The 27537-nt window shown below is 46.2% G+C and overlaps 1 protein-coding gene across 12 annotated transcripts in view; it reads right to left on the bottom strand.

Annotated features, from left to right (window-relative positions):
• Positions 1 to 27537, bottom strand: part of LOC139536508 (R3H domain-containing protein 2-like) — a 69900-nt gene that overhangs the window by 8627 nt on the left and 33736 nt on the right. For 6 of the 12 annotated variants that reach the window (XM_071337060.1, XM_071337067.1, XM_071337056.1 and 3 more), the window contains 18 exons: positions 24647 to 24917; positions 24268 to 24503; positions 22672 to 22713; positions 21406 to 21613; positions 20915 to 20993; positions 20397 to 20456; positions 17971 to 18111; positions 17654 to 17762; positions 17247 to 17342; positions 16805 to 16836; positions 15631 to 15684; positions 11058 to 11293; positions 10700 to 10896; positions 10419 to 10496; positions 8803 to 9099; positions 7069 to 7207; positions 1393 to 1556; positions 678 to 850 (listed from right to left, as the gene is read on the bottom strand). In XM_071337060.1, the coding sequence (XP_071193161.1) occupies positions 678 to 850; positions 1393 to 1556; positions 7069 to 7207; positions 8803 to 9099; positions 10419 to 10496; positions 10700 to 10896; positions 11058 to 11293; positions 15631 to 15684; positions 16805 to 16836; positions 17247 to 17342; positions 17654 to 17762; positions 17971 to 18111; positions 20397 to 20456; positions 20915 to 20993; positions 21406 to 21613; positions 22672 to 22713; positions 24268 to 24462 (2300 nt within the window). In that variant the 5' untranslated portion in view covers positions 24463 to 24503; positions 24647 to 24917. The remainder of the gene's footprint in view (positions 1 to 677; positions 851 to 1392; positions 1557 to 7068; positions 7208 to 8802; positions 9100 to 10418; positions 10497 to 10699; positions 10897 to 11057; positions 11294 to 15630; positions 15685 to 16804; positions 16837 to 17246; positions 17343 to 17653; positions 17763 to 17970; positions 18112 to 20396; positions 20457 to 20914; positions 20994 to 21405; positions 21614 to 22671; positions 22714 to 24267; positions 24504 to 24646; positions 24918 to 27537) is intronic. The other 6 variants (XM_071337063.1, XM_071337058.1, XM_071337066.1 and 3 more) reach the window with 6 other exon arrangements.

Below are 27537 nucleotides of genomic sequence, written 5' to 3'. Positions count from 1 at the left end.
TGGCAGCCCTCCACATGCACAGACGGTAGGCATATCACGCCGACAAGCTGCGGTCTGCTAGGCTTCAATTACAATGCAAATATTTTGTTTAGCAAGCGTGTAGAAGGAATGTGAAAGCAGGAAGTGTGTGTGTGTGTGTGTGTGTGTGTGTGTGTGTGTGTGTGTGTGTGTGTGTGTGTGAGAGAGAGAGAGAGTCACAGAAAATACAGATTCAAGTGTTCAAGAGGTTGCTTATTGATTCCAGTCTTGTGAGTTTCTATCCTATTCAATAGTTTAATGACCTCAGGGTGTCAAACACTTAAGCGTGCATTCAAGCGGTTGACGTGTCAGCAGGAGAACGTGTTACAGATAGATGCACTGGCAGAACACGTCTTGTTAACAGACAGTGTTAAACAACTTCATTCATACCTGGATGGATTCAGACCATTACTCTGCTTCGGGAGTTCAGACAAATTCTATGTAATGCTTTTGTTTTTTTAAGCGTACTTTATTACAATTTTTGTTACTTCTACAAGTGAGCTGTAACTAATACTTATTAAGAACAAGTTATCTGGGGTTCTAGCTCAAAATGTCTGCTGTGGCGTCACCCAGGTGTGTGTGACATGTTGGGAGTAGTGGAGTTTTCCCCCTATACAATATCAAGCACTTATATAATATATCACATTTTACGCATCTACCTTGTGCTGTTCTGTTGTGTGGGGGTGATGACGCTGTAGTATATGGGCATTCCTTGGCCTGGCATGGGTCCCTGTACCCCCTGGACAGTCTGGAGAGACTGGCTGACTGGCACCATGACTTGCTGCTGGTACTGCTGCTGTACCCCCTGCTGAGACTCATTGGCCACCGGCACCTGATGGGAGATGTAGAAGGTGACATACTGTAGATATCGCTTAGCCAGAACGGGGCGTAAACTAATGACACTGTGGAATACTTGACTCGGGAAAGGTTAGTGGGGTTCATTTATGTTCTGGGGTTTGTCTTTGAACTAAATAATGCATTCAGAAATATTCATAATCGGAGAGAGAAGTTGTCTGGCTCCTCTTTAGATCCACGTCTTACATAGACAAGAGGGTTGTAGTTATTTTACCACGTTTCATTGAAATGTACAGCTGTCTATCGTCGACATAGCAGTAAAAAATTGACACTACGAATAGCATCACAGATGTGGCATATTCAATCAAAACAAAGCCTTGGAAGGAACTCTGAAACGTTCATGTACACTTGGCGTGATTTAAGAATGCACATCATCGTGCACGGAATTCAAGTCAATCCAATACACCTATATGTACCCCCCCAAAGAACAATTCAGACAGGCATTTTGCCTTTCTTAATTGCCCCTGAGGAAATAAATCAAGTTGTATTGAATTGACTTGAATGGAGGGCCTACTGTACCTGATATGAGGGCATTTGTGGGTACTGGACCATCATCCCGGTCATCTGTCCTTGTATGCCCTGCCTCTGGGAAGTGATGAGGGTCTGGTTCTGGGGCTGCTGGGGTACTCCTATCATCCCCTGGTACTGGGGCTGCTGGCTGGGCATCATGGTCTGGAGACCTGCTGGAGACAACATGCAGTGGGTTAATACAGGTGTGTGTGTATTCTGGGAATGCTGCACTACCTATTACCCCTGTACCTACTGGTGACGACCATATCACGTCATGGTTATGTTAACACAGGCTATCTAGAAAGAAAGGAATGGACACCTAAATCCAAGGAAGACCCGAGTCTGGAGCTTAAAACGTTGCCAAGGACAGTATAGCAGGGGGTAGGCTTGTTGCAGCCTTAATGCTCAGGGTCCTACGAGTATAATCATGGTAACTTTCGGGAACTCATTGCACCAGTACTGTTCTCCCCAATTACACAATGTGGTAGCTAAAATAGCCATTTAATCCTGGTAACCATTATTTAGCTGACCTTGATCCTTGTGTAAAGAGTTATCAAAAAGTCCTACAGTTGCACCATTCAGAGCATCCTGACTGGCTGCATCACCGCTTGGCATGGCAACTGCTTGGCATCCGACCGCAAGGCGCTACAGAGGGTAGTGCGTAAGGCCCAGTACATCACTGGGGCCGAGCTCCCTGCCATCCAGGACCTCTATACCAGGCGGTGTCAGAGGAAGGCCCTAAAAATTGCCAAAGACTCCAGCCACCCAAGTCATAGACTGTTCTCTCTGCTACCACAAGGCAAGCTGTACCGTAGCGCCATGTTTGGGACCAAAAGGCTCCTGAACAGCTTCTACCCCCCAAGCGTAAGACCGCTGAACAGTTAATCAAATGGCTACCTGTACTATTTGCATTGACCCGGTTACTTTTGCACTGGCTCTATGCACACTCACTGGACTCTACCTATAAACTCATACACACACTTCACTCTGCTGCTAATCTGTTTATTATCTATCCTGACTGCCTAGTCACGTTTACCCCTGCCTACAGTAACAGGCAAAGGTTTGGGCACACCTACTCATTCAAGGGTTTCTTTATTTTTACTATTTTCTACATTGTAGAATAATAGTGAAGACATCAAAACTATGAAACATATGGTATCATGTAGTAACCAAAAAAAAGTGTTAAATCAAAATGTATTTTATATTTGAGATTCTTCAAAGTATCCATCCTTTGCCTTGATGACAGCTTTGCATGCGGTTGGCATTCTCTCAACCAGCTTCACGAGGTAGTCACCTGGAATGCATTTCAATTAATAGGTGTGCCTTGTTAAAAGATAATTAGTGGAATTTCTTTCCTTCTTAATGCGTTTGAGCCAATCAGTTGTGTTGTGACAAGGTAGGGGTGGTATACAGAAGATAGCCCTATTTGGTAAAAGACCAAGTCCATATTATGGCAAGAACAGCTCAAATAAGCTAAGAGAAACGATCCGGAACACTTCCAAGAACTTTGAAAGTTTCTTCAAGCGCAGTCACAAAAACCATCAAGCGCAATGATGAAACTGGATCTCATGACGACCACCACAGGAATGGCAGAGGATAAGTTCATTCGAGTTACCAGCCTCAGAAATTGCAGCCCAAATAAATGCTTCACAGAGTTCAAGCAACGGACATCTCAACATCAACTGTTCATAGGAGACTGCGTGAATCAGGCCTTCATGGTCGAATTGCTGCAAAGAAACCACTACTAAAGGGTCACCAATAAGAAGACACTTGCTTGGGCCAAGAAACACGAGCAATGGACATTAGACTGGTGGAAATCTGTCCTTTGGTCTGATTTGAGATTTTTGATTCCAACCGCTGTGTCTTTGTGAGACGCAGAGTAGAAGAATGGATGATCTCCACATGCATAGTTCCCACCGTGAAGCATGGAGGAGGTGGTGTGTGATGGTGTGGAGGTGCTTTGCTGGTGACACTGTCAGTGATTTATTTTGAATTCAAGGCACAGTTAACCAGCATGACTACAACAGCATTCTGCAGCGATATGCCATCCTATCTGGTTTGCGCTTAGTGGAATTATCATTAGTTGTTCAACAGGACAATGACCCAACACACCTCCAGGCTGTGTAAGTGTTATGTGACCAAGAAGGAGAGTGATGAGTACTGCATCAGATGACCTGGCCTCCACAATCACCCGACCTCAACCCAATTAAAACGGCGCCGGAGAAGGCGGCTGATGTTTTACGTGTCCCCAACCGATTGTTTTTTAAAAACGTATTGTGTACATAATGTTGAGGTTGAGGTACAGTCTCTTATGACCGAAAATAACATCTGGACATCAGGACTGCGATTACTCACCACGGACTGGCAGAATCTTTATTTTTCCTTTAACGAGTCTGACGAGTCTGACGAGCCTGACGTGAATGAAATACTGCTTTCTCAGGAACAGGCCCAGATCCCCGTGATTAGCGTGAAGAGGCGGCGGAGAAAAAAGGGGCCAGAGGGCGGGCTGTCTTCTGAGAATTTATAGGCGATCAAATAAACCCCCACTTCCTTCCATTCTGCTAGCAAACATGCAATTTTTGGAGAATAAAATCGATGACCTACACAGAAGTTTAAACTACCATCGGGACATTAAAAACTGTAACATCTTATGCTTCACAGAGTCGTGGCTGAACAACGACACTATCATCATACAGCTGGCTGGTTATACGCTGTACCGGCAGGATAGAACAGCGGTGTCTAGTAAGACAAGGTGCGGCGGACTATGTATTTTTGTAAATAACAGCTGGTGCACAATATCTAAGGAAGTCTCGAATTATTGCTCACATGAGCTAGAGTATCTCATGATAAGCTGTAGACCCCAATATCTACCTAGAGAGTTTCCATCTGTATTTTTCATAGTTGTCTACATACCACCACAGACTGATGCTGGCACTAAGATAGCATCGAATAAGATGTATTCCGCCATAGACAAACAATAAAACGCTGACCCAGAGGCGGGTCAGCGTCCACGCCTGGTAGCCGGGGACTTTAATGCAGGGTGACTAAAATCAGGTTTAGCAAATTTCTATCAGCATTTTAAATGTGCAACCGGGGGGGGGGGGGCACTGGACCACCTTTACTCCACACACAGAGATGCATACAAAGCTCTCCCTCGCCCTTCATTTGGCAAATCTGACCATAATTCTATTCTCCTGATTTCTGCTTGCAAGCAAAAATTAAAGCAGGATGCACCAGTGGCTTGATCAATAAAAAAAGTGGTCAGATGAAGCAGACGCTAAGCTACAGGACTGTTTTGCTAGCAGAGCCTAGAATATGTTCCAGGATTCCGCCGATGGCACTGAGGAGTACACATCATCAGTCACTGGCTTCATCAATAAGCGCGTCGATGACGTCATCCCCACAATGACCCTACATACCCCAACCAGAAGCCATGGATTACAGACAACAGCCGCACTAAGCTAAAGGCTAGAGCTTCCGCTTTCAACGAGCCGGACTCTAACCAAGAAGCTTAGAAGAAATCCCACTATGCCCTCTGACGAACCATCAAACAGGCAAAGCATCAATACAGGACAAAGATCAAATCGTACTACATCAGCTCTGACGCTCGTCGGATGTGGCAGGGTTTGCAAACCATTACAGACTACAAAGGGAAGCACAGCCGAGAGCTGCCCAGTGACACGAGCCTAGCAGACGAGCTAACTGCTTCTATGCTCGCTTCGAGGCAAATAACACTGAAACATGCATGAGAGCACCAGCTGTTCCAGAAGACTGATCACGCTCTCCGCAGCCGATGTGAGTAAGACCTTTAGACAGGTCAACATTCACAAGGCCGCAGGGCCAGACGGATTACCAGGACGTGTACTAAGAGCATCCGCTGACCAACTGGCAAGTGTCTTCATTTGCACCTCTCCCTGTCCGAGTCTGTAATACCAACATGTTTTAAGCAGGCCACCATAGTGTCTGTGCCCAAGAACACTAAGCTAACCTGCCTAAATGTAGCACTCACATCTGTAGCCATGAAGTGCTTTGAAAGGCTGGTCATGGCTCACATCAACACCATTATCCCTGAAACCCTAGACCCACTCCAATTTGCATACCACCCCAACAAATCCACAGAAGACGCACTCCACACGGCCCTTTCCCCACCTGGACAAAAGGAACACCTATGTGAGAAGGCTATTCATTGAATAAAGCTTCGCGTTCAACATCATAGTGCCTTCAAAGCTCATCAATAAGCTAAGGACCCTGGGACTAAACACCTCATTATGCAACTGGATCCTGGACATCCTGACAGGGCCACCCCCAGGTGCTAAAAGGTAGGTAAGAACACATCCGCCACGTGTGATCCTCAACACAGGGGCCCCTCAGGGGTGCGTGCTCAGTCCCCTCCTGTAGTCCCTGTTCGCTCATGACTGCACGGCCAGGCACGACTCCAACACCATCATTAAGTTTGCCAATGACACAATAGTGGTAGGCCTGATCACCGACAACGACGAGACAGCCTATAGGGAGGAGGTGGGAGACCTGGCCATGTGGTTCTCACCGACGGGGCTGCAGCAGAGCAGGTTGAGAGCTTCAAGTTCCTTGGTGTCCACATCACCAACAAACTAACATGATTCAAACACACAAAGACAGTCGTGAAGAGGGCACGACAAAACCTCTATACCAGGCGGTGTCAGAGGAAGGCCCTATAATTTTTCAAAGACTCCAGCCACCCTAGTCAGACTGTTCTCTCTGCTACCGCATGGCAAGTGGTACCGGAGCGCCAAGTCTAGGTCCAAGAGGCTTCTCAACAGCTTCTACCCCGAAGCCATAAGACTCCTGAACATCTAATCAAATGGCTACCCAGACTATTTGCACCCCCCCCCCCCCTTTTACACTGCTGCTACTCTCAGTTGTTATCATATATGCATAGCCACTTTAATAACTCTACCTACATGTACATATTACCTCAACTAACCGGTGCCCCCGCACTTTGACTTAGTACCGGTACTCCTTGTATATAGGCTAGTTATTGTTTAATGTTTTTTTTGTTACCATTTCCTATTTTTTATACATTTTGTCTTTCTTTTTAACTGCATTTTTGAGAAAGGGCCCGTAAGTAAGCATTTCACTGTAAAGTCAACACCTGTTGTATTTGGCGCATGTGTCAAATAACATTTGATTTGAAACATTTTACATATCTGAACCTTATTGGTGGTGTTTCTGTTGATCGTGTTGACTGGGTAGCCGAACGGACTCCCGTATACAGTGTTGCCAAATCAGGTAGAGGCAGCGATTCGGTCATCAACGCCTTGATGACGGTTTTAATGCCTAAAACGCAACACACTGTTAATTTTAAAAAGAACAGTGTACAGGAGTCCTGGCTTTCCCCAGTCCTGCTTACTTTTCACCCACACTACTGGATCTAAGCAAGATTCTCACGCAACTGTGCCTCTTCATTTTAATATGAAGTGTAGAAACGTAGTTGGCGTTTGGCCCCCCCCAAAAATCAGAATTTGATTCTAATGATCCTGTTTAAAAATCGGGTAATTAGTTCTCAAAAACAGCTGTATTCAGTACCCTCATGCAAGTAGATGAATCTAAATTGGTGTGTGAGAACAAGGACGGATGTAATTTAAACTGCACGGCACTTTAAAGACAGTCAGATAGGTAGATGAGAGGGATGGGCATGGTACTGACCTGACTGCTGTGTGGGCTGGGGCATCGGCTGGGAGTGCTGGGTATGGGCAGGGTAGGACACCTGGTGAGTCATGGGTCCAGGCCGGTACTGCTGCCCCGTGCTGGGGTACTGCCCAGGTGGGTAATACGACACATGAATCTGCGGAGGGGTTCGGTAGAGGGAGGGAGGGAGAAACACACCGTTCAGTTAAAAAAATAAACTTTCCAACCAAGGTGAATGAATAGAGAAGCAAACTAGAAATCAACTATTGCACATCCAACAAACTATACCAGGCGGTGCAGGGTGTTTGCTTTCCACCGTACGAGCTTGATTCCGTCGGAGTTAGCTCCCTAATTGTTGAGTTCTGCGAGAGAGACAGATCTGTAAGCCATGCTGCCTTATAGCTTTAGTGGCTGTCATGAAGGGCACACTACAGGAACTACTAGTGCTCTGGAGAAATCTCACTCTGCCCATGGTATTCTCCTTACTGTGAAAGCACTGCCACTTCCTCATGAAGGCAGCAAGAGACATCAGAGCAGCTATTTGCCAAATTCCTACTTGGGCATTGTAGGAACCCCAGTGTAGGGTCAATGACGTGGAGGTTTTTGTCCTCCAGAATATAAATGAATCTTTTATGGATCCAAACGCCTCGTTACTGACTTGGCTGGAGGGCAGTGTGACGAGAAGAGAGAGAGACCGAGAGAGAAAGGTAGCGGTAGCGGGAGACCGAGAGAGAGAGGTAGCGGGAGAGAGAGAGGTAGCGGTAGCGGGAGAGAGAGAGGTAGCGGGAGACCGAGAGGGAGACCGAGAGGGAGACGCAGCGGTGGAGGCAGGGAGACGCAGCGGTGGAGGCAGGGAGACGCAGCGGTGGAGGCAGGGAGACGCAGCGGTGGAGGCAGGGAGACGCAGCGGTGGAGGCAGGGAGACGCAGCGGTGGAGGCAGGGAGACGCAGCGGTGGAGGCAGGGAGACGCAGCGGTGGAGGCAGGGAGACGCAGCGGTGGAGGCAGGGAGACGCAGCGGTGGAGGCAGGGAGACGCAGCGGTGGAGGCAGGGAGACGCAGCGGTGGAGGCAGGGAGACGCAGCGGTGGAGGCAGGGAGACGCAGCGGTGGAGGCAGGGAGACGCAGCGGTGGAGGCAGGGAGACGCAGCGGTGGAGGCAGGGAGACGCAGCGGTGGAGGCAGGGAGACGCAGCGGTGGAGGCAGGGAGACGCAACGGTGGAGGCAGGGAGACGCAGCGGTGGAGGCAGGGAGACGCAGCGGTGGAGGCAGGGAGACGCAACGGTGGAGGCAGGGAGACGCAACGGTGGAGGCAGGGAGACGCAACGGTGGAGGCAGGGAGACGCAACGGTGGAGGCAGGGAGACGCAACGGTGGAGGCAGGGAGACGCAACGGTGGAGGCAGGGAGACGCAACAGTGGAGGCAGGGAGACATTTAGCGAGGTGTAGAGGTAGAGAAAAGAAAGCACAGAGAGCGCAGACTTCACAGCCAGTCACACAGCACTGAGTGGGAGAGAGACACTGTCACACCGTCGCCGTGTGTGAATCCAGCTGCGATTTCACAGGAATCACACCATTGACACTTTCTTACATTTGATGGTAAAGTTGTCGAACAAAAAGTATTCGACTCTCTCTAGCTTCTCAAGCTGTGTGTGTACTTTTGGTCAACTTATATTCCAACTTCAGCTCTGTATTCATTATATTTGGGCTTTACAAACATCTGATTGCATCAACAACAAAAAACAATATAATACCTGTTGCGGGGGAGGTGGCTGCATGTATCCCTGTGGCGGTGGAGGGGGCTGCATGACGGTCTGGGAGGGAGGTGGTGGAAGAGGAGGGGGGTGGGGGTGTCCAGTGTTAGGCTGGTAGCCAGACGGAGGGGCCAGGGGCTGGCTTGTGGTGGCCATGATGTAGCCAGTCTGGGGTGGGGGGTGTTGGGTGAGGACAGTGGGCCCCTGGGTCTGGTACATGGTGGGGGGCTCTGGGGCCTCGCTGGAACCCTGTCTACTCAGAGTCATCTGGCTGAACTGGGGAGCCAGTTCCTCACCCTGAGAGAGAGAAACGAGGGGTTAGAGTTGCTGGTGGGTTGAAAACCGTAAACATACTGGGTAAAGTTCACAAAGGATATCAAGGATCTGGAAGGATTCTGTATGGAGGAATGGTCTAAGATCCCTCCCAACATGTTCTCCAATCTCATAAAATGTTTTAGAAAATTACCTTAATCCTCGCGAGGTGAGGTATTGAAAAGAGGGGCGTCAATTGACCCCTAGCTTTTAGAGAATTGTTTTTATTACTTTCTCTTGAGTAGAAGTATAAAATAATATAATACAATAAAAATGTGCGCATAGAATAAAGCTCAGTATCAATAATTTTGGACCTCACTATATACACTCACCGGCCAGTTTATTATGTACATCCATCTAGTACTGGTTCGGACCCCCCTTTGCCTCCAGAACAGCCTGAATTATCCGGGGCATTCTACAAGGTGTCGGAAACGTTCCACAGGGATGTTAGTTCATGCATCACACAGTTGCTGCAGATTGGACAACGGTACGTTCATGCTGTGAACAGCCAGTTCTCCATCTCATGCCAAAATGCGCTTTTGGGTTGAGGGTCTAGCGAATGCGCAGGCCACTAAAGTAAACTGAACTCGCTGTCATGTTCCAAGCAAATGTTATTCCACTCCTCAATTGTCCAATGTCGGTCGAGTAAACCATTCCAACGTTTCTGCAACTACCTCCCCCTAACAAAAACGGCATTCCGAGACGCCGTTCTGCACCCCACGGTTGTACTACATCGTTATTTGTCTGTTTGTGGCTCGCCTGTTAGCTTGCACGATTCTTGCCATTCTCCTTCGACCTCTCTCATCAACGAGCTGTGTTCGACAACAGCACAGCCGCTGACTGGATGTTTTTTCGTTTGTCGCACCAATCTCAGTAAACCCTAAACACTGTCTTGCGTGAAAATCCCAGGAAGGAGGACGTTTCTGAGATGCTGGATCCGGCGCGCCTGGCGCCAACAATCATACCACGCTCAAAGTCTCTTAGGTCACTCGTTTTGCCCATTCTAATGCCTCGATGCATTCTGCCTGCTTTATGTGACAAGCCATGTGACTCATCCATTTGTGTGAATGGGGTGCTGTACCTGATAAACTGGACGGTAAGTGTATAATGGCTACAGTACACTCCACTGCTACTGAGCCTTCCATACCTTTCTCACTATCAGTCACACAAACAAATCACTATTAGTCATTAGACGAATGACATGGCAACATGATAATTCCCCATTTACACCAACGGCCTTACAAACGGCCTGTGTTCATGGCGTATCTGTTAGTGCATGTGGTGAGACAGGCTGGTAGTAGTACCAGGTACTGCTGGGGAGGAGAGACGGGCAGCAGAACCTGGGAACAGGAGGATGAGGAGTAGGACACAGGCTGAGCTGGCTGCAGAGACCCCACCGGCGAACAGAGGGAGAGATGGAGGGAGAGGGAGAAGGAGAGGAGGAGATGCAGACAGAGTTCAGGTAAGGACACAGAGGGCAGTTATTGGGCAAAAGAAGAGGAAAAAATGCAAGAATATACTAATTTCCAGTTACATTTTCATACAAAAATGTAAATTAAGTTCATACCATGAGCTTCTTCCTCACCTGAGCCATAATATGGTTGTGATTATGGTTGTGGTTGCCCAAGGGGTGTTGCTGTGGGGTGGGCAGCAGAGCGGTCTGGGGAGGCTGGGTCTGGATCTGTTGGGAGGGGCAGGGCAGCAGGCTGCGACCCCCAGGGCAGGGGCCAGCCTGGGGTGCCGGGGGCTGAGGACACCCATCTGGACTCACCAGGGGCAGACCTGCAGGAGATAAAACCGCACCGTCTGTTCCTCAACATTTCCGCACTCTCTTAAGCATTTCTTTCCTCTACAATTTGTGAGCTTTCGTTACTCCCCAGACTGGCTCCTCTGGTCAGTATGGAGATGTGCGTGTGTGTGTGTACGCGGCGTAAAATACGCACCAGTGCGTGAGCCCCTGCAGGAACCCTGTGAGCTCTTGTTGCTGCCCAGACTATCTCCTCTGGTCAGAATGGAGATGCCAGAGAAGCTGGATGCCTTTGTGACCGGGGGCCGCAGGGTCCTATTGGAGCTGTCTGAGTCTGTACTGCTCCAGGGCCTCGGCTCCAGGCACTTCATTTCACTGTCCGTACTGCTCTGGCGGCTGCTGGAAGCACGGCTGGAGCTCTCACGGTTACCCCTAGAAAGGGGAGAGAGGAGAGCGGGAAGTGAAGGGGGAAGAGAAAGAGTGGAAGGGGCAGCGTAGAGAAGGACAGAGGGAGAAAGGGGAAGATGAGGGAGAGAGATGGAGGGGTAAGGTAGATGAGGGAGAGGAACAGAGGTGGCGAGAAAGAGGGCAGGAGAGAGAAACGGGGTACAGAAGCACAGGGTGATCAGCAACAGGTGAAGAGCATGCACGTTGACAGGGCGTGAGAACGCTACAACCCTACCGCCACCACGGGGCACTCTCCGTTCACAACGTTGACATCAGTAAACCGCATTCACAGCATTCAACAAACCAAAATGCAAACGCGATAAAGACGTCGACCGGCTGGTGAAACCAACATTCAGGCAACAAACCACACAGTTACCACCACACACTGTAGTGCACCCTCCCCCAACCAGCACACACACACAACAAAAACCAACACAGAGAACCACATGCAGGTGACCGATGCTTTATCCAATCGACACCAAGGGGAAAGAACAAAGGAGGAGAAAAAGACATAAGGACAGCAGAATGAGGGTGTGAGACAAGGTCCATAACTCACACCTGACACACCACTACAAATACAATAAGGCCAATGGACAAAACACGCCCGCGCATAGACACACACACACATACATACACATACATATATATAAAATAAACCACAACTTGTTCTAACTATGGTGTGGTATATAGAAACCAGGCCCCCCCGGGTGCGGTCTGAAGCGTGAAGTCACAAGCTCTGCTGGTCGGCTACTGTGTAGCAACCTATCGATGCCTATTTGAATTAAATAGCGATCCATTGTGACGACTACATTGGTCGTCATAAAGTTCCACGTACTGACACAGACTAATCGCGGGCCGGCAAGCTACGAGGAGGCTCACGCCCTCATGCCATAGACGTCAAGGAGCTCTCTCAGACCAGGATGAAAACTACTACTTCGACAACGATCCTTTGCTAGTTTTGGCCTCCTTCACCCGTCCGGCGTGATCCTTAGTGCTTTTTCTGGTGCCATTCAGCCCCACTCGTCAATACGGCGCGCTTCAAATTCTCTTCATGCGCCGTCGTGAGTTTCCCCATAGGAATATGTCAGCGCTATCACCATCTACCGGGTCTTAATGTCTATGATAGAAACACAGTGTCTCGTTGCATTATTCACATAGTGCTGTCACCCTGGGCGAGGGCTGCTGCCAAGATTATCAATCACACCTGGCATTATTGGAATGCATCCAGCGACGACCAGGACGCTATCAACTTGTCATAACCTACTGTACTACCCCCGACATCGGCTCACTGTCGCTATGTTCACGTCCTACGGCTGACTTTCTCTTCTATCTTAATCGAATATGGATTTTATTGCATCTCAATCAAATTTGACAAATGCAAATTCGGGACAGTAACGGGATGACAGTGTTTGAGTATTCAGACAACAAATGCTTGGATTTCTGACTAACAAAAGAAAATTCAATTCAACTGAAATACAGTGGGGTGCGATGACTGCACATACTGTGGTACCCTATTGGAGGGGAATATCCACAGAACAATAACAAGCTATACCACCGCAAGACATCACAGGCAGGCAAAACGGCCTAGTCTGCTAAACTCGTCTGTGCCAGATATTCTGAGAAATGACTGAGGTATCCTAAAGCGGATTTGAGCTGTGTCTCTGCCATCATTTCCTATCACCTAAAACAGGCTTCTGGACATCGGAACAGCCATTCCCAACCTTGATTTGGGATGAAAATGTCTACTTCAACGAGTCTGCAGCTCTGGATGTTCCGCTTACTCCGGACCAGGGCTGTTAAGGTGACCGTATTACCGCCACACCGGCGGTCACGAGTCATGAAGGAAGTCAAATTCCACATGACGTTTAGTCACAGTAATTAGCCTTCTCCAAGCTCTGAAACTGCTGATGGTCATTAGTAAACTTGCTAACTGCCTGGTACTCAGCACTCTATTGTCCCTCTAATCACTTTGACGTCAATGCAAATGACGAGTCACAGAGAATACATTTTCTTCATATCGTGTTTCTTTAGACCCGTCTAAAATAAATCATGAATTTATTGTGAAGGTATAGGCTATATTAAACGGATTTATTAGACTTTTTAAAATGTAGATGTTACAAAACGTTTGCATCAGTGGCTTGTAGGTTACGTGTGGAAGCCATTAGATGCTAAATGTGTATGTTAATTAACGGTCCATTACCGTGAGACCGGCAGTAATTTGCTTGACAATTACCGGCTGACAAAATACACCGCCGCCGTTGCCCTCTGTTCAATTGGCAAGCATGCAGTCACTGGAGAAAAAAACGGGATGAGCTCCATTCGAGACTATCCTATCAACGGGACAAGAAAAAACAAATATTCTGTTTTTCAGAGTCGTGGCTGAACGAGGACATGGATAATTTACATTGAGCAAAAATATAAACGCAACATGTAAAGTGTTGGGCTGAAAGAAAAGATCAAGATTTGTTAACATCCCCGTTTCTCCTTTGCCAAGATAATCCATCCACCTGACAGATGTGGCATATCAAGAAGCCGATTAAACAGCGGGGTCATTACACAGGTGCACCTTGTGCTGGGGACAATAAAAGGCCATTAAAACGTGCAGTTGTGTCACAACACAATGCCACAGGAGTGTGCAATTGGCATGCTGACTGCAGGAATGTCCACCAGAGCTGTTGCCAGATAGTTGAATGTTAATTTATCAATTTGGCCGTACGCCCAACCGGTATCTATATCTGTGACCAACAGATGCATACCTGTATTCCAAGTCAAGTGAAATGCATAGATTAGGGCATAATTTATTTATTTCAAATGACTGATTCCCTCATATGAACTGTACCTCAGTAAAATCAATGAATGTTCCGTTTATATTTTCTATGCATCAAGACCAGATGGCAGACTCGGGTAAGACGAAGGGAGGGGTGTGCCCCTTTGTTAACAACAGCTAGTGCACAATCTCTAATGTTAATTAAGGAAGACTGAATTTTTTATTTTTTTTATTTTTTTTAATACCTCACTATAAGCTGCACACCATACTATTTACCAAGAGAGTTAATATATATTTAGTATACTGTAGCTGTTCATTTACCACCACAAATGAATGCTGGCACTAAGACCACAGTCAACGAGCTGTATAGGCCCATAGGCAAACAAGAACATTTCACATCCAAAGTCGGTGATTTTAATGCAGGGAAACCGACATTTGATCAGCATGTCACCTGTGCAACTAGAGGCGACAAAACCGTACATCACCCTAACGCCACACACAGAAACGCATACAAGGCCCTCCCTCGTCCTCCCTTTGGGAAATCAGAACATAACTACACTGAGAAAACCAAACATTAGGAACACCTGCTGTTCGCGGCAGTCAAGTCATTCCGCCAAAAGTCATTTACAATCTAGTCCGGTTGTGGCCACAACTAGACCTCGTTTTAAGAAATAATCGTATTTGTACAGTACATTGTTTAAAGCACACTTTTGTGTCTCAGTCACAAACGGCAGCTCCAATAAGCCCGCTATGGTGAACGAGAGGCTTGTAGAATCACGACTATTTCAGAGTTTTTAGTTCGTCTTTCGCCGGTAGGGGTCCTGCGAGCGCTGGGCATTACTGAATCAAATTAACAAAATGAGTTGAGTCATTCTTTTTGACTGAACAACATGGAAAGACCTGAGTCAGTAAAAATAGTCAAACGTTCCTTTCACTAATGTCTATGGAACTAATTACAACCTACCTCAAATCCCTTTCTCAACATTACTGAGCTAAGTCGGCTAAAGACGTTTCAGTATGATTGTTTCACTGCTGCAGATCACAACCAACACAGAGAGATCGCTCCTTAGGATACCGCAGACAGTAGTAGTAGTAGAGACAACTGCTGTACAAGTAGTAGAGCAAAGATGAAAGGGTAACAAAACCAAACCAGATTAACAACCACCAAATCAACAAAGAAATAGGGGGATGCAATGCAGTAGTACAGTACTATAAAAGATGTAGTGATGATGACGGGTAGATAATAAGTAGTACCCACTCCCAGAAAAACCAACCACAAAGCAGCCATGCAACGGACCTCACAGTGCCAACGCCACGCCAAGCAAGAACACCTGGTGGCTGCATCCAAAATGGCACCCTATGCCCTTTATTGTCCACTACTTTTTGACCAGAGCCCATAGGTCTCTGGTCAAAAAGTAGTGCACCGTGTAGGGAATAAGGTGCCATTCCGGACGCACCCAGTCAGTCATAAAACCACCACTAGACAGAGGGTAGATGGGCATGGCAACACAATCACAGACGACTAGAGTCACACGTCACCCGGTTGTGTCAGTACCTAAAGATCTGTCTCCGCTTTTGAGAGCTAGAGGAGTAGCCTTCAGTGGAAAGTCTGTTGGGTGACAGTGGAAGGAGAGAAAGGCAGGCCGGGGGTTAGTGGGTGGGTATAGGAGAGGGGGCCAGATAGGTAGGTAACAGTGCTGCACTGTATCTAACCCCCAGAACAGAGATATAATGCACACAGAGCAAAAATGTTGACAGCTCAAAACAAGGAACAAAGTTATCCTACTTATTTCCTTCTCTATGTACATCTGTTTAATAATCGTTCATCTCTATCAGAAAGGGAGAGGGGTTGAAAGCTGTACTTATTTGTTTGGAATATATTTGGTAAACTATTCTCAGCTACACATGAATATCAATTCAACCCACATTCCAACCAATGATTTATATATACACTAGATGAATGATAGGGAGCGCTGTGTTGAAGCCACCATGGCTACCATCTTGGAACTCCCCTACCGTTGTAAAAAATATTTAGGAAGTTATAGAAATGCATTCATTAATGTCTAAATTCGTTTTTGCCACATGTATTCTATTACAGACACCTTGATGCAGACTAGTAAATTATATTATGTGCGCTAGCAATAAAATCTATAAAAAAAATTAAAAAATGTAAGTATAATTTTTAGAGATGACTAATGTTACTGTTCCCACTACAGCAAAATACCTAATTTAATTTAATTTAGTCTTGTAACATTTAATTGAAATACTATAAAATTCCTTTTGTTCCCGTGGAGGACTGCTACCTACTGGGGAGTGCCAATATGGCCGACTGGTTGCTTCAAAGCCTCTCAATGGCCAATTACATATCATCAGCAATCCAGAGTTTATACACATCATTAATTCCAACTCAACAAAACCTAACCCTGGTCCGTGAAACGTCAACGTATATATATACTGCCAGAATGATTATATTGCCAGCATTATTGCATGTGAACTTTGAATTCTTGAAATACACCTAAATGTAACTTGGTGGCCTAGTTTGATGGTGCAAGGGGGTTCGGAACAGGGTTAGAGAGCCCCCGGTGTGACCAGGCCACCCCGACTGCTTCTCCTACCCACCTAGGGGAGTAAACTGGCCGGGGACTAACTCCATACTCCAGGGTCCCTTTACAAGTGCACACATGAAGCTGTCCATTGTGATGCATACTGTACTGTTACTGTGAGCTTACCTGTTGTCGTTGATGTATCCATTTTGAGAGGACTGAAAAAGGAAGAGACACCTGTACATTACACGAATAGCTACAGCTAGTCGATCCCAAAACGATATTTATTTATCAGCAATAATTGGACCGGGTAGTTTATTGAGAACATATTCTCATTTACAATAACTGCCTGGACAATGAAAACGGATTCGTGTCAATTCTGTCAAGTACTGTATAAGCTAAGGTTACCTAATGACCTCCAAGAATATTCACTTCACTTATTACTCTTCCACCTGAATAGACTCTGCTATATGAAGTAAGCCGTTCTCTCTCCACCCACAAGTTAATACAATTAGCTGTTAGTTTATACAATGGGAGGAATGGTTAGTGGAACAGACGGTGGGGGGGACAAGTTAACAAGTTAGTCCAACTGCCCATCTCTACTCTCGAGTGTGCCCCCACCACTTACTTCTCGGGCGAAGATCCGGTCTCGCACCTTCTGATACTCCTCCTCCCTCTCCTCTATTGATTTGCTGCGCCGCCCGTCCTGCAGCGGCACACGGATCTGCGATTGGACAAGAGGAAAGAGGGGCAGGATCAGCAACCTCATTGGACAGAAGTGGTATTCACTGAATACTCTTCAGAGCATCGTCACAAAAATACAGTAAGTGTAAGGTAAAACATGCGATTCATTATTCAACGATTTGTTATCAATACTAAAGCCAATGGGATATGATATTCAGCCTTCTCAGATCTTGTGCTGTATAAAGATCAACAAAGCTAAAGAGAGCAAGAAATACTTTTTTTAAATGATAAGGTATTTTTTAAAATCACTACATTATAAAAAGCGACACCTGAAGAAGTGTCTATCATCACCTGATTATCATCCTTGTCCATACTAACATCGTCTCTCTTGAGGATAAACTTCTTCTGGAAGTCCAAATTCCTTTCATCCTTGATGTGCTCGGAGAACCTCTGATCTGGGCTGAAGAAGAAAACATATTCAGCAACTCTTGGTGGGACAATGGAAGATATTTTTATTTATGTGTTTCTTTGTCTCACAAGGTTCTACTAATTGCCCTCTAACTTCTAGTCATTTCCTTCTATGTTTTACTAATTGTCCTCTAACTTCTAGTCATTGCCATTTAAGTTCCACTCGTGGTCTTCAAAATGTCTACCGTTCTCCCACTTACATGCGTGTGTTGCCAGTCTTGTTGATGATGACGGCCTTGCCAGTCTGGTCTACGTTGTGGTCCATGCCAAAGTAGGCAGCTACACGGTGCAGCAGCATGCGGTGGTACGACGTCATCTGGGGGAACTTCTTGTACTGGTTACTGGATGGGAAAGGAGAAGATGACACCATAGAACTACATATTATAACTCATTTAATAGGATATCTGTGATGGACACCAACTTTATCAGTCTAGTAATGATACCCTTGTGGAAGTGCAGTGTCTCTGCACATCTTTCTTAGATGTTTTAAAGGGTAATAGTCCACAAAATAAAATAGTCAAAGCAACAAAATAAACTCGAGATGAGAGTGAAGACACCATCTGTGTGGTAAATAAACTTTTTGGGCCACCTGCCACTCAAGATTCTTTACCTGACAAAATATGTTTTCCACAATACAGGTCTTACATATATAAACAAAATCCAGATGACCGTGCTTTCTGTTTTTCTAAAACAATAAATGTATTACTAGTAAGAAGTAAAAACAGAAACAGTTCTACAACTGAATATCAAGAATCAACTAAGTGCCTACCCTGACACAAAAGGCTATAGTTCAGGGTCCGGATTCACAAAACATTTCTTCAGAAAAAACGTATGAAGTTTCATAAAGAAAAATATAAGAAATTCATAAAATAGTTCGTAAATGCAATTCCTCAATTTTCTTAGGAACTTCGTAAATACCTTATGCGACATTGACATTAGTGACGTGCTTGAAACCAATAAATAAGCCTGTGCGACAGGGATGATAGGACTGTTATTTTTCACACATTATAGGCATCAGACTAACGTTAGCTATATCAAAATCAAAAATGGATAACCAAGGAGAGCGCAATAAAAACTTCAGCAAACAAGAGCTTGAAGTGACGGTGGAGGAAATAGCAGCCAGGAAAAGGTTGCTGTTGGGGAGACTTGACAACTGCGGGGTCACTGCAGACACCAAAAAGAGAGGATGGGCGAGAGTGGCCGAGTCTGTCTCTGTATTCGGAGGTATGGCAAAGGACAGTGACGCCGTAAAATAATAAGTGATCCGACGTCAAGTCGGCTGCTAAGAAGAAGGGAGCTGAGAGACCATTAATGTGGACCAGCTGGAGGAGAAGGTGATTTCCATGATAGGAGAGACGGTGGTAGAGGGACTGCGCGACCGGTAAGTAAGTTAGCTAACGTGTAACTACTTTATAGCCAACATAGCTTACGACGTTAACGTTAGCCAAGTGCTTCTTTGCAAATTGACGCGATAGCGCTAGCTATTAAACACGTCTAGAATATTGTAATATATTGTTAATTACTACCTAGCTAGATAATGTGTGTTTAATTTGTTTTCTTGCTGTATTTAAATATCCGGTAGCCAACTGTCTGTGACGCAAGAAAACGTTCATGGTCACAAAAGTATCAATTCGTCTCAAGACAAGGGTTTAGCTGCCCTAAAGTTAAGTACATTTCCAAGAAGAAATCCTAAAACATTATTTTCAAGAATCCCATTTTTTCTTACTTATTCTCTTAGGAAGAAATGGGAAAAAAATTAAAGAACATTTCCAAGAACTTTATTGAGAAATAGCAACTTTGCTTAACTTTCTTAAGTCTATAGTTAAGGGAAAAAATGTACGTTGAGAAATTTCTTCTTAAGAAGGTTTTGTGAATCCGGCCCCAGGGCACCACGCTGGAGTTCACGATGTGCTCCTGAGTAGAAATGTAGCAGCACACAAATACATATCGGGAGTACAAAAGCATTTGAGTGTTTTAATGATAGGAAATCACTAAAAGTTCATGAATAAAGCTTTTTAGGAGTGATCCATGCTCAATCAAGCACAATCCTTAGGTGAGACCAAAAAGGTAAAGCCGCCCCCCTTAAGGGACGAGCAGTTACCATGGTAACTTGGGTACTCGCTTGTCTCTGATGAAAGAAACCTGTCTTCCTAGCGGCATTGAACAGCCACCTAGCGTGTGAACAAAACAATAGAACTGGCCATGAAACACGAGGACAAAGTCACATTTCAGTGGCCTTCCTTGTCAATTTGACCAACTTCTTCTACATGCGGCAATTAAAAAAAACAATGTTCCCAAATGGTCCTGTGTGACCAGCTGCCAACGTGGCTGGTAAAATATACATTCTTACCCGCCAATGACCAAATCTCCCCGCATTTGGCGGGTGTTAATTTCCAACCCTGGATACCATCCAATCGACAGGAGGGACACAGAGTTCCAGGCTGATATACCAACTACAGTACAATATACCACCTAAAAATACTGTGACGGACAGACATAGAAAGCTAAAATGTAAGTAGAGTGAGTTGAGTTGTAGTAGAGAATGTGTATGCATCCCAAATGAAATCCTGTTCCCTATCTAGAGCGCTACTTTAGTGTACTATATATATTAGGGAATGTCTCTCACTCGTCATCATTAATGAACTCCAGGATATCTTGTTCTAGTTTCAGCAGCATCATCCGATCCCTGTTGGAGAGAAAGAGAGGGAGAGTGAGGGAGACAGACAGACCGAGAGAGAGCGGCAACTACTCATACAAAGATCAAAGGCTCCATTCACCGCAGTGAATACTCCAAGCAAGCCGTCCTGACCGAGGCTGGGCAGCTACTGTAGCGTCCAGACCACCACAGGATTACTACAGCTGCAGCGGCATTCGCTTACAGCCCGGAACCCAACTTGAGATCTGTGCACGTAACTTGGATTTTCACTTAAGTCATGCATTGATGATAGATTTGTGAGAGAAAAAAACTTGAGTTGCGATTCAGCCCTTAGAGCAGAGTTTCTCAATCCATTTCCATTACTAGGGGAACCTGCGGGCTCAGATGGCAACAGACTACATCTAGATGCCATTTCGTGATGTGGCTGTGATAGGAGATCGATAAGGTTCCTCTGCCTCAGGTTGTTTTTAAGTGTGTGTGTGTGTTACCTGGGGTTGTTTTTCAGTGTGTTGACCAGGAACTCGTGCACGTCGATGCCGGTGGAATCTGTGTACTCCTGGCTGGAGTCTGGAGGGGAAAGAGACAGAAAAAAAATGACACCACACACACCATCTACAAAACCGCACGCATGCAATCAGGAGCATCTACACACACACACAAAGCGTCAGTCAGAGGGGTCAGAGAGGGTGTGTTGTTTCAAAACGCACTTAGAGGATTGTTTCCATGTCAACTATTTTCTGCTACGCACAAGCGTATACATCACGCTCGTGTGCACGCACACGGTCAGAGTTGCTTGGCTCACAGCGTGTCGTTTCTGAACACACGAATGGCAGATCTTTTTTTACACACACACTCTCCCTAATAATAATAAAAACACTCCCTGCACATCCCTCCACAGCTCTACATTTAAAAACCCTAACTCCTGAACTGATATTCCTTGTAAGGACAACCCCCCACACCCCCCAGAAAGGCAGCTTACCTCGTGAAAGCATCTTGCGTGGAGTCTTGTCCTTGTTCTTCTCCTCGTTCTCGTACTCATCCTTGGAGGACTTCTCCTCCTCCTTGTCTGATGGGCAGCTGATGTGCAGCTGGATGATGTCCTGGTCTGGAGGTCCGTCAGTACAGAACGGACCTGATGACTCCTCACACACCGCCAGGCTCCTCACCAGCTTCAGCTTGGCATTGGACTATCATACACACAACCAGAAAGGAGAAACGTATAGCACTTTGGTCCTTCGATACAAATAGACCAAACACATTGCACTTTTTAAACATATGTTAAATGTTGTAGTGTAAAGAAGGTAAAAGTTAACTGATGTGAGAGATAAAAGCTGCATGCCGGCAGTGCTGAGCGATTAGCTGAAATGTCAGTTTATTTACGTCGGCTCAATTATATGAAAACCCATTTACTTTTTTTGCGAGCTCAATGAGCCGTTTCTGTGGAGAGAAATCGTATCAAGCATAAAACTGTGACGTTGCAGGAAAGTGTAGTCTTCAACAGGCCAATATTCATAGTTAAATCACCACGTTTTCTGCACTTAACTACAATGACCGGAATCCATTGCACCTAGCTGCCTGTTCTCATTGGTTCTTGCCCGGGCAAGCCTGTGGGGCCGGCAGACACACGAGGAAAGGAGTGACAGAATGCTTCAAGAACGAGAGGGATATAGACAGTTACTTCGGTACAGTGCATTCGGAAAGTATTCAGACCGCTTCACTTTTTCCACTTTGTTACGTTACAGCCTTATTCTAAAATGTATTAAATCGATTTTTTCCCCCCTCATCAATCCATTTAATAAAAATAAGTTTAACGTAACAAAACGTGGAAAAAGTGATGGGGTCTGAATACGTCACGAATGCACTATGTCTACCCGACAATACATCTGATTGATAGATCGCTTGTATTGAGCAGTATGCCTTATCTACTTTGAAGAACTACCCACTAATCGCTCAGCACCAGCAGACATGCATATGATCCTTTTGAGATGTACAGCCTTCGTACAGCCTTCATAATCCAAACGTTGGATTATAAATACACTAGGTAAGCTGAGCTCATGCCTTGGGAGGCCTCACCTCTGCGACTTCTCCTGGTCTATCTAACCTTCTAACTAGCATGAGCGAACTTTGTGGATGATGGGGCTAGTAGGACCCTTTCTAACGGGTGGATTTAAGTTCCTGGATTAGGTTAATGATATGCAAACTTAAACCAACAACAATGCCACAGACAGAATAATGCAGTCCTTACCCTGGCCCTTTTCCGCCCATGGCCGTGGTTCTGAGACCTTCTCTGCAAGGGGAGAAAACGTGGTAATACTAAGAATACTAGCTACACTCAAAATGACCATTTCTTATGACTGACAGCGTTAAATAACGTTTGTGAAAAACGTATTTTAGTGAGAAAAAAACGTTAAAAGGATTGGTTCACTATTTTAGAACCAAATCTCTATTCATGTAAATGGCATGTTATGGAAGGGTCCAAACACCTTTTTTTTGCAATTTCACTTACCGCACCCGCAATATACTTCCCCATTGCTCATTGTGCAGTATGGGGGCTCCGGAAAAACATGAATAAAGGCTCCCAAAAACGTCCTTTTAGAAATGGCAAAGTTCTCAGTATTGTGATGCAGGTCTTTAGAAGTTGTAAACATGAAATTGTGCAATTACGAACTTTCTCTGCAAGCTTCTATTCCATTTTGTGCGAATCAAGTGGTTTCCGCCTACCAATTGTTCTGCTTCTCCGTGTAGCCCGCGCTGCACAGCTGGTAGGCGAAACCACTGGATTGGCACAAGATGGAATATAACGTTGCTGATAAAGTACTGTACACCCGACATTTCTACTCCATTGAGATGTAGATAGTGTTTGAAGCTAGAAGCACAGCTAGCAAAAATATTTTACTGTTTCAACAAACTAGCTAGCTACCTTTGACTGGACCAAGTGGCAAGCTAACAAATGGCTAGCTATGTTGCTAGCTAGCACAAGCAGGCAGTACTAGTCATCTGCATGCGTCAAGCAAGCAGAAACACAACTAGCTAGATACTCTTGCAAACTGACACGCCCGACATGCCATGTAATATGTAGTTCTGCAGTCTAACCTGTTATTTAACTCGTTTGGAGTGCTTGTCCGGGAACAGCATAGTCACTAGCTAGCTAGTCAGCGAGCCAGACAAAGCAGGTAGCGGCTAACTACAGTGAATCGACCTAGCTAGATAAGACACCTATGCTTCAAATTCAATACTCAAACAAGGCATGAAGATAACATGCAATTTGTTTGTAATGTTTCAATGACAGGCATTCCAAAGAAGTGGCAATTTGTCTCAACTGTAATCACATCCATCCCTGCCAACCCACCCCCACTACACTCCTCTCGCAAGATTGCAGCACATACTCATCATGGCCATAAGCAACTACACAATGCATGATGGGAGATTAAGTTCAAACAGAGCAGGGGGAAGAAAACATGTCTGCGAAAATATACTTTGTCATCACAATATAAATGGCTAACTATGTTCTAATCTAAAAAGCCACGAAATTCACAGACATTCAATTCTGGACTGTAGTATTCCTTAAAAACCTTTCCAGAAATTGGAACTCTAGTGCAGTGCCCGAGGAGGCAAAGGGTGCTTCTCAATAATCTCTCCTTCCTCCAGAAGTGTGCACTCGTTCACTCGACAGCCCACACATTAAAAAAAAAAAAGCATTGGATTAATGTTGGCATGGACTAGAGTTTCCATATACCAGTCATTTTCTTTTCAAACCCATGAAGAAAAGTGAACAACTTCACACTTCGGGAGAAAGGAGCGATTATTGGGACACATCCAAAGTCGCCTGGAGGTCAGTTACCTGTGAGTCCTGTGTGGCACTCTCCTCTGCCTCCATGCCCTCCCCGGTGCCTCCAGTCCCAGTGCCCTCTTTCCCCTGGCAGGGCTCAGGGGATGGGGAGAGCTTCCCTCTGTTGCTGGAGTCATCATGGAGCACTCCACTACTTCCACTCTCACCCTCCGTCTGGTTATCCTCCCCAGCCAGGCTCACAGACATCTTCTCAGGAGAGGGTGAAGGGTAGGAGGAGCCAGAGACTACTTCAAGATAAGGAGGGGGAGAGAGAGGATAGATCCATTAAACGGTCCTGAGTTTCAATGCAGTACAGGGCCAAGGAAAACCTTAAACATGGTAAGAATCAGGAGACACGGACAATGTAGTTAATGTACACAGTGAACAGTACCTGAGACAGATCAGCTATGCTGAATCCTTATTGAGTGGGTTCCCAGGAAAGGGTCCTAAAGAGGACTGTGCTAGTCCGCTAGGTGAGGGCATTCCATAGCAAGTTCTGTACAGGGGGGAGGTAGCCGGTGGGAGAAGCAGCTGGCACGGGGAAGAAAGGGGGGGGGGGGGCACCCGCTGACTGGGTCTGTCTGTCCTTCCGTCTAGCTATCCTTCCGTCTGTGCGTCTCAGTGAAGCAGCATGTTGAAGATAGTTCCACCAGCCACGACCCCTGGGGATAACAGGAAGACAGAATGACGTCACTAACAGTTACAACTGGGTCCAGTCTGACTCGCTGCTCAAAGCGTGGGATGAGTAAACTACAGGGCTGGCTGTGGAAGTAGGAATTCAGCCAATGCATGAATGACCACTTGCAGACCAGGGCTGAAAAAAGTATGGTTTTCGCTCAGAAACTTTTGGTTTTTGAACAAATTTACACCAACTGACACAGGTGAGACGGCGTGTTTCTCTCTCCCACTCATAAACAGCACTCCACTAAACGTTACCATGACGACATACTGCTAACACCTTCAGGACAGGCGGCGCTCTCACTACTCAACAACAAACACACATAGGACGACTAACACCAGAAGCTTTGAGAAACGCGCCATCTGTCCCACAAACACACACTTCAGCTTTAACACAGTTTCCTCTGACCTCATCAGGAGGCTGTGTTTGAGAGTGTGTTTGTGCTGCTGCAGCAGATAGGAGAGGAGGCAGTAAGGCATGCAGGGATTCCCACAGCAGGGGAAGACCCAGGCACAGCAACAGCGTCATCACTGAGGCAGCAGCAGCGGCACAGCATCAATGACCAGGGCACGCACACGGATGAACGCCAACCAACCGCACTCGGCGCTGAGGAGTCCCGGCTTATGCAACTCTGCACCACAGAACAGCCTTATATCTACGCAGCTAGAGACAGGGACACGTTGCAAAACTCTCACAGTCAAAACGCACACGTCAACATTATCGAATGACTAGATAAAAGGTCCGAGCAGAACAAAATGTGTCATTTCTAGTGTGGAGAATAACATGGCTGAGAGACTGTGGCTCTAATGGGCAGAAGAGAGGGACATTCTGTGCTAAAACAAAACACTTATTTCTCTCTCTCTCTGCCAGAAAAACTGAATGAGTGTGAAATTGAGGCACTTATGAATGAACCGGGCTAAGCCAGCCAGCCTATTCTCAGCTACCATTTCCTCTCTCTCTTTCTGCTTTTTCCTCCCTTCTTCACAGGCAGAGTTGCCAGGGAGACGGTGACGTCATTCTCAGCTGTTGCCATTGGTGTGGAGGGGGGGAGAGAGAGATGGAGAGAGCGAAAGGAAGATTGATTTTAGAAATAAATATGTAGATGACAGAAAACGGAGCCGAGGAGAGCACGAAGAAGAGACCCGAATCATCCACGTCACATAACAGCTTTCTAAAAACGAATGAAAGACACATAAAATGGTCTCAATGGTCAACACTAGACATTTGCAATGGTTAATAAAAGCCTACACAGCATCTTTTAAAGGGATAGTTCACTCAAATTATTTTCCTTACCCTGCAAGCAGTCTATGGACAAGCTATGACAGCAATCATTTCTATGGTTTAGCTTCCCTGGCACTATTCCCACACACATACTCTGTACAACCCTGTATGGATGAACCGGTGAGAGCTGGTCATTAGGGATGCATGATATAGCAGTGAACATATGTCTAGTTTAACTCCGATGTTAAAAACCGATGTCAAAGCTACCGTGCATAACTATATAACGTAGGTACACGACATAATAACGCAGCGTAAAATGGTGCGCTACACGTGCAACACAGCATTCCTAACCTAGCCCACAATGTCTGCTGTGTGGATCGAGCAGTCATTTTAATGAGTAAGAACATTTCAGTGAGACAACTCAAAAGGCAAAATCCATTAAAGCCAAGATAATGGAATTCATTGCCCTTGTCAACCAACCGTTCTGTCGTGGGTGATGTTGGCTTTTGCCGACTGGTCGAGCACCGGTACACACTACCAAGTGCGGCATTTTTCAGATGTTGCCCTACCGGAGTTACACAGTAAAGTTACACAGTAATAGTCACTGCTATTAGCTTCACGACATACATACTATGGAATGCCGTTTGGGTCTTCGCGTGTCCAAAAAGATACAGTAGCACTGTCAAAATTGTACAAAAAAGTCTGCAAACAAGCAAACACCGGCCACGAACGATGTGTTTACAATATTGCGTTGGTAATAAAGCATAATTTGTGATGGAGCGAGAGTGATGGAGCGAAGGGAGAGAGTGATGAGCGAAGAGAGAGCGATGGAGCGAGAGAGATGGAGAGAGCGAGGGAGAGAGCGAGAGCGATGGAGCGAGAGCGAGGGAAAGAGCGAAGGGAGAGAGCGAGGGGAGAGAGCGAGGGAAAGAGCGAAGGGAGAGAGCGAGGGAAAGAGCGAAGGGAGAGAGCGAGGGAAAGAGCGAAGGGAGAGAGCGAGGGAAAGAGCGAAGGGAGAGAGCGAAGGGAGAGAGCGAGGGAGAGAGCGAGGGAGAGAGCGAAGGGAGAGAGCGAAGGGAGAGAGCGAGGGAGAGAGCGAAGGGAGAGAGCGAAGGGAGAGAGCGAAGGGAGAGAGCGAAGGGAGAGAGCGAAGGGAGAGAGCGAAGGGAGAGAGCGAGGGAGAGAGCGAAGGGAGAGAGCGTGATGAGCGAAGGGAGAGAGCGTGATGAGCGAAGGGAGAGAGCGTGATGAGCGAAGGGAGAGAGCGTGATGAGCGAAGGGAGAGAGCGTGATGAGCGAAGGGAGAGAGCGTGATGAGCGAAGGGAGAGAGAGTGATGGAGCGAAGGGAGAGAGAGTGATGGAGCGAAGGGAGAGAGAGTGA

This window comes from Salvelinus alpinus, chromosome 12 (genome assembly GCF_045679555.1).
Source record: "Salvelinus alpinus chromosome 12, SLU_Salpinus.1, whole genome shotgun sequence".
Lineage (NCBI taxonomy): Eukaryota > Metazoa > Chordata > Actinopteri > Salmoniformes > Salmonidae > Salvelinus > Salvelinus alpinus.
This window is presented reverse-complemented; position numbering and strand designations above follow the sequence as displayed.